Source organism: Cibotium barometz, chromosome 8 (assembly GCF_041138505.1).
Source record: "Cibotium barometz isolate CiBa-2024 chromosome 8, ASM4113850v1, whole genome shotgun sequence".
Taxonomy (NCBI): Eukaryota; Viridiplantae; Streptophyta; class Polypodiopsida; order Cyatheales; family Cibotiaceae; genus Cibotium; species Cibotium barometz.
In genome coordinates, this window is record NC_141053.1 from 36,084,204 (window position 1) to 36,091,182 (window position 6,979).

General features: G+C 46.2%; 1 protein-coding gene across 1 annotated transcript; it reads right to left on the reverse strand.

Annotated features, from left to right (window-relative positions):
- Positions 1–297: 297 nt before the first annotated feature.
- Positions 298–6,356, reverse strand: LOC147636209 (putative cellulose synthase A catalytic subunit 5 [UDP-forming]). The gene is made up of 14 exons (XM_086801633.1): positions 5,882–6,356; positions 5,478–5,673; positions 5,066–5,280; positions 4,682–4,799; positions 4,397–4,592; positions 3,927–4,193; positions 3,470–3,815; positions 3,248–3,385; positions 3,038–3,163; positions 2,738–2,950; positions 2,350–2,632; positions 2,066–2,262; positions 1,621–1,971; positions 298–1,515 (listed from the first exon to the last, which is right to left on the reverse strand). Exons 1-14 carry the CDS (start codon positions 5,957–5,959, stop codon positions 928–930), a joined length of 3,312 nt encoding a protein of 1,103 aa, XP_086657759.1. The 5' UTR covers positions 5,960–6,356; the 3' UTR covers positions 298–927.
- Between the last annotated feature and the right edge of the window lie 623 nt (positions 6,357–6,979).

The window sequence follows — 6,979 nt, forward strand, 5'->3', positions numbered from 1 at the left end:
TGTACACTTGTATACGTACATACATATGTGTGCACACACACCTGCATGCATATATACGTACATACATATGTGTGCACACACACCTGCATGCATAGATATATATGCAGGCAAACAACATATGTATGCAATTACGCATACAAGGAAAAACTTCATACCGCGGGCCACATGGGTGAACGTGGGTGCAGCATTCATAAAAACGTTGCAGTGCTACCCGTTTGACCATTTTACATAAATTGGAAATCTCTCTTCCGCGTGCCGTCCCTTCAAAACACATTCAAATCTTGCAAACGAGGACCCTTTGAAGAACATGAATGAATGATACATTTATTGTTTTTAACGACCTGCAGCCTGATTACACTTGAACCATTCGGCTTATTACATTCAGCCATTGTACAATTGAAGCCGCCCTCTGCAAATCTCTACTACCATGCTTCGGAGTGTTACAAATCCCCCCCAAAAACAAAAAAACCATCTCAAATGCATTAAGTGTAGCATTACACGGGATTATATGTCAACAAGATACTACTCTCACCCAACCCTTGCCTTCAGGCTTTACATCAGAAGCCTGAAATATTATTGCACAGAAGCAATACGACAAATAGAATTTGATTATACACAGCACCATGAGATAGTTTTACCAATAAAGAATTACCCGGCATTTCAGCTCCAAGCTCCAACCATCAACAGGAGCTACCAGGAAGAGAAGGCCAAGGCCACCTCGTCACTCACAAGCATGCTGCAGGACATCTGGATTCTAACTCGCCTCCAACCACCACTACCATCTTTACATCCCAGACAATGAATGCCGTCAGCCCTTCATTATCTTGCAAGCATAGATGCACAAAGGAACAGATAGGAGACTACTCCCAACGGAACCGATCTAAGAATTCTCCCACGACAGAATCTTAATGGCATGCCAACCACATCCTAATCACATTGCAAACCACATACTTCCAAGTTGGGACCTTGCTGCTTCGGTAAGAATGGGTTGATCCTCACCCACAGGAGTGAGAAGATGGAGGCTAGTAGAATAGACCACACAACTACAATAGTGGGCGTCCTGTTTTGCCTCCCCATCAACCCCTTCAAAAATGGATACAAATGCATGATCACCCAGATGGAAAAGAAGAGTTTCCCGAACAGAGGACCCCATGACTGATATCCATTGTTGATAGCATCCGAAATACCCGCAACTATACCAACCATGTTAATGACAAGAAGTGTGGTGGGGGGGATCAAAAGAGTGGTCCATTTGAATGCATAGAGCTCTCCGAATGCGTCACCCTCGTCTGTAGCCTTTGATGTCACCGTGAAGCTTGTGTCAATACCTGCCAAGACCTTCAACAAACCCTGGAATAGAGCAAAAAGGTGTGCTGAGACACCTCCAATGACCCAGAATTGCTCATTTCTCCACCATTCATCGATGCCTACACCACTCCATCGCATTTCTAAAATACCGGTTGCAAAAATGGAGAGAAAGAGGGCGATGAACCAAAGGCTTGCAAAGCTGCTAATCTGAAAACACATGACATGAAGTCCAAGAAAACCCAACGTTAAAACAGAAGATGCACCACTTCTGTGGCCAGAGATTAAAATGTGAAGCCAGGGACAGAAGTGTACCGTTGGGACAATGAACTTCCCAGTGAGTAAGCAGATTGCAGGAAGTGTACAGTACGCAAGAAGGGGAATGGATGTCAATGGGTAAACAATGGTATTGATGTATGCAAATCTCTCTAGCCATTTCAAGCCCCCGCCATAACCGTACCAGATTGGACAATGCCGACTGAACAGAATCTCCACAGACCCCAGCGCCCACCGAAGCACCTGGTTTAGACGGTCTGTGAGATTGATTGGAGCAGACCCTTTGAAAGCAGGCCTCCTCGGCATACAGTAAATGGATCTCCAACCACGTACATGCATCTTAAAACCCGTGAGAATATCTTCTGTCACCGAGCCGTAGATCCAACCAACCTGTTAGAAAATAATGTCAAATACAATTCACGCTTTCATCTTCTGAGGTGCTGTTATGCAAACAACCATTGTTTTCAAAATGAAGACAGCTAACCTCCTTTCCCCACTCAGTTTTGTCTTCATATCCACAACTGATCACGTGTATGGCTTCTTTCAGGAGAGAAGCAGGGCTCGCATTGTCCGGGACACCACCATTCTCAAGAAGGGTTGACGCAACGAAGACAGGTGACTGCCCAAATTTCTTCTCAAAATTCTTCTGAGACATCAGAGAGGTCTTCTCACTGTCAACCCCTGCAGAAACACAAACAGCTTAGTGAAAGGCTCTGTGAAAATACTTGAAAGCCACTTGTAGCATCAGGTGTGTATCAAACCACTCACCCTCAACTCCCTCTTCGATATCTTCCAAGTTCTTGAAGATCGGGGCTGTAGACTCATTCTTCTTTTTGAACCATCTCCTCTTCTTTTCAGTTTTAGGCTTGGACTTGGATTTCTTGCCTTTCTTTCGAGCTCCACAACACCAGCTTGCACAGCAATTGCAAGTCCTTGCCTGTACCTTCTCTTTCTTGGGGGCATCATATGCATACAATGCTTGCCTTCTGAAAACACAACCGGTGCCGACGTAGACAGGACCCTGGATTCCATCCAAACCTTTCAAGTTGATCTGCAAGGCCAGAAAACAAGTTACCAGATATTAGCCATCAAGACAGGGTGTTGCCAACACAAGTTGCATGCAAGGCAAGTACAATGAGCAGGATTGCCACCATACATCGAAGAAAACTGTGTTGTTGTTAGCATAACGGTCATGCCTATCGATGCCATCAAATCTTTGAGGGAACTGCACATAGCAAACCCTCTTTCCAAGAAGCGGATCCATCATGAAACACATGGCCTCTCGGAGTGCCTTGCTGTTATTGATATAATGATCACAATCCAAGTTCAGTATGTAAGGAGCATTGGACAGGACCGCGGATACCCTTATCTGCAGGAGTCACACCATGCATTGTATTATAAAGATGCCAGTGGAGCTACTGGAACCAATGCTGCATTGCAAAGCGAAGACTTATACCAATGCATTCATGGCACCAGCTTTCTTGTGATGGTTGAAACCAGGCCTTTTCTCTCTAGAAACATACACCAGACGTGGAAGAGCATTTCCATCTGTGTCGCGGCCTCCAGTCTGGCCCAGGAAGACCTGCACAGGAATGCACGGTTGTCAAGCTGACAGCCATTGCCTTACAATAGAACTGTGACCCAAGGTTACAATTGTTTTTTTCACCTGAATCATTCCTGGATGATCCCGGACATTGTTTCCCGGCCACGGAGTCCCATCTTGCATAGTCCATCCATCCTCAGGGACTTTATGGGCTTTTGACACGAGAGCATTCATTCGAACCTTGTACTCTTCATACTCCCTCTGCAAGTTCCCAGCATCAAAGAAATATTACCGCACTTCAACACGCAATAACCCCGAGAGGTGCATCCTAGACTCTTCTCTTACCTTCATTGCCCTGCGTTCCCTTACGAATGAAGGGTGAACCTTGTCCTTCAGGTAATCAATCTTCTGGGCAAAGTAGAACTCTGGGGCACGAGGTTCAATACTGAACTTTTTACAAAAAGGTACCCAGCTTCTGGCAAATTCCGATGTCTCTGACAAAGCCTCAAAAGTTAGCATGGCCGCTCCGTCATCAGATACATAGCACGTCACCTTGTCAACCGGGTAGTCTGCAGCCAGGATGGACAAGACTGTGTTGGCTGTGACCAGGGGCGGCTCCTTCATTGGGTCCACCGTACTAACAAAGAGATCCACGGCTGCAAGTTGGGAGGGTAAGCCTTCTTTCTCGTACCTGCCAATAGGAAGCAAAAACACATAGATAATGGAGATATCCAGAAATGACAGAACAGCTCATTGCTACAAGCAGAAAGGGCTGTTATTTTTTCTGTAGATTCAGAATTACCTGAGAGAGAGTCGATCCAAGTAAGTCTCCCGAGTGATTGGAAGCCACTTTGGGAACTGATCTAGAATCCAAGAGAGAGCAAACCAGATTTCACAGATGACAGATACGAGCCAGAGGACAAAAGCATCCGGAACGGGGTTCAGAACCCGATATCGAAGAAAGAGGGCCAGCACTGCGAGTCGGACCACAATGATCATGCGGTATGGATTGATCCGGGCAGATGGGATAGGAATCTTTCGGGATAAAGGCTGCCTTGCCTCATCCATCCTGACCAAACATAGGGACAACAAACCATTATTTGCAATGCATTTTCTAAAGTCACATGAAACACAAAATAGCATGTGTAGTACCAGAAAAAATGCCACAATGCCAACCATAAAAGAATGCATAACGGGGGCAATCATGCTCAAATACACATAGATGATAGCAGAAGTTAGAATGTAGGGAAAATGCTGCTGGTAAACACTAACACAGGAAGATCTGGATCATCAAAATCGCAGCCATCAACCCCTCCTTTGCCTCCAGCCAAACCCTGTCCTCCATCTGTTCTCATCACCTGCAACTTCTCTTGCCTGCTCTTCCAGCTTTCCATTCTCTCTTTCCAAGTGACACTCCCAAAACCATATGCTGCCAAATCCTTGCTTGGATCCAATGGTCTCGGATTAACTGGAAACAAAGTGTGCGACAATATGAACATGGCCCATTGCAATTTCCAACACAAGCTGAACACAACTCGGCATTAAGAATACCAATACCTGGAAAATTGGTTTCTAGGTATGGAAGTGGGTGAATTCTTTTCCCACCTCCTCCCATGGAGGGAGGTACCACAAGAGCGTGATGCTCAGGAGGAATCCCTAGCGGGTCTCCAGCAGCCTGTAATTGAGGCAACGACAGAAAGTTATAACTCCATACCCGCTAGGCTGGTTACAGAATGTTCTCCCCCCTCACCCCCCCCCCCCACCAGCAGACAGAGAGTTCAGCGGGCAAGGGTGTTGTCCGCCCAAGCCTCATGGGTGGCCAAGATGGCCCCCCCTATTGTTGGGTGGAGAGGTTCTGTTACCAGCCTAAACTCAGATGGCATCTTTATGTGATAGTTTCAGGAAGAACATGACTTCATGTATAGGTGACAAAAGGCTTACTTCTGACCCATTTGTTAAGAGAGGAACTGGCGGAGGCATCGTCTGCATCCTGTGAGGCATGTCGTTTTCACTAGCACGTCCATAGCTCATGTGCCCTTGAAGCATGGCTTCCGCTATGTGTTGTCTGTCCTGGCTTCCATAATGGGCATACTCAAATTCATTCTCGAGATCATCCACATCCTCTTCCTCTTCGTCACCTTCCACTCTTGCACTCCCTGGCAATACACCACACCAGCAGAGATGAGTAGCAGGACAGCATCATCGTGAGGCACATTTACAGCTTCTGAACAAAATGCCTCACATGACAATTGATGCAATTTTAGAAACTGGTGGCCGATTTATTGCAGATGAAGGCTTATCGGATCTCTTACCATGGAGACCAATTGAGAGAGAGAGCGTGCAGAACACGTACCTCTAAGCCTTTTATATCTCGTCTTGCATTGAGGACAAGCCTGGTTGCCATCCCTGCGCTCGTATTCATAGCAAGATCTGCATACAGGGAAGGCACATTCATTGCAAGCGACAAAGAGCTCGCCGTCGAATGTGAGCCCAACATCGTCTCCACAAATTTGACAGACATGGTCACTCAAACGGGCAAGGGGTTTAGGCTGCAAAACCACAACATAATGTTAGAGAGGCAGACGCATGATAGCCAGCAATGGACATGCCCAAACGCAGAACTCTTTCTAGTGATAGTTTTTGGGTGAAGCATTCCTCCGAATTGCAGGAATGACCTTCTGAACTATCCACATTCCCCACATTGTGCACAATTCAACGCTAGCAGCGTAGGCAGCTTCGGCTAGATCTCTTTCTTACCCCTGCATTTTCCGATCCAATGACCACCAGCTCATTTCTGTTGTGAGATCCTGCGACCAGCCCTGCATTGGCCTCCATAGCTTGGAGCTTAGCTTGGAACTGGAGGGACGGTCACAAGCAGAGCTAAGAAAACTCTCTCGATGTAAAGAGAGGGAGGGGTTGATAGGAAGGGAGACGAAGGTAGGGCAAATGTCGAGATCAGGCATGCCTCGAAAGGCCGCAGCTCACCTACGCCATAGCCAGAAATTAGAATGGAAGGTAAAGCAAGACAGCAACAGCAAAAGGGGGGCATCACCTGCGTAGGCCAACCATCACTACTGGATGGGTGGGGTTTGGAAGAAAGGGATACTCTTCTCTCCCTAGTCTCTCTCTATATACACACACTCTCTCTCTCTCTCTCTCTCTCGGTGTATATGAAGCCGAATGGTAAGCGAGGAGGAGGAGACGGAGGAGGAGGAGGAGGAGGAGGAGGTGTGAGACTTCAATGGGGCCCTGCAAGGTAAACAAGCTTGTCAAATGGTGGGGCCGCCCGTGCCCGCTGGCCGCTGTACTGTCAAAACTGAAAAGGACCGCCCCCCGGCCGCCCTGTAAGCCAAGGGGTCCGCCGCCGCCCGGCCCGCCAAGGATCTTTACTGGTGATTCGTCCGGAATCTCTCCGCAACAAATTTATGTGCAAGATTACACTATATTTTTTCCTCTAATAATCTCAAAAAGGATAAAAATGCATAGGCTAACTTAAAATTTCAAAAATTTTGAATCTTTAAATTCAAGGTTAGACACATTTACAACAAGTTTTTCCCAATTAGAGTAGTGAAAATTACATTGAAGGATGATTTTTTTTCACTAAAGTTAGGGCTGGTTCCCACGCAGAAAGAAAATTTCAACTGGTTGCAAATTAAATGGGATGAAAACAAAAAAATCAACAAAATTCGTGGTTGTGAACTCGACAGTGGATAGGATTTTGATCTATCGAGTTCACAAGTAGTCTAACTAGTTGCTTCCCCAACACAACCATCTATGACATGAAAACAAGTTCTTAAGTGACATAAGACATTAAAGTGAGACTTCATTTGACCATGCTAAATTTTTTGCTTGAGG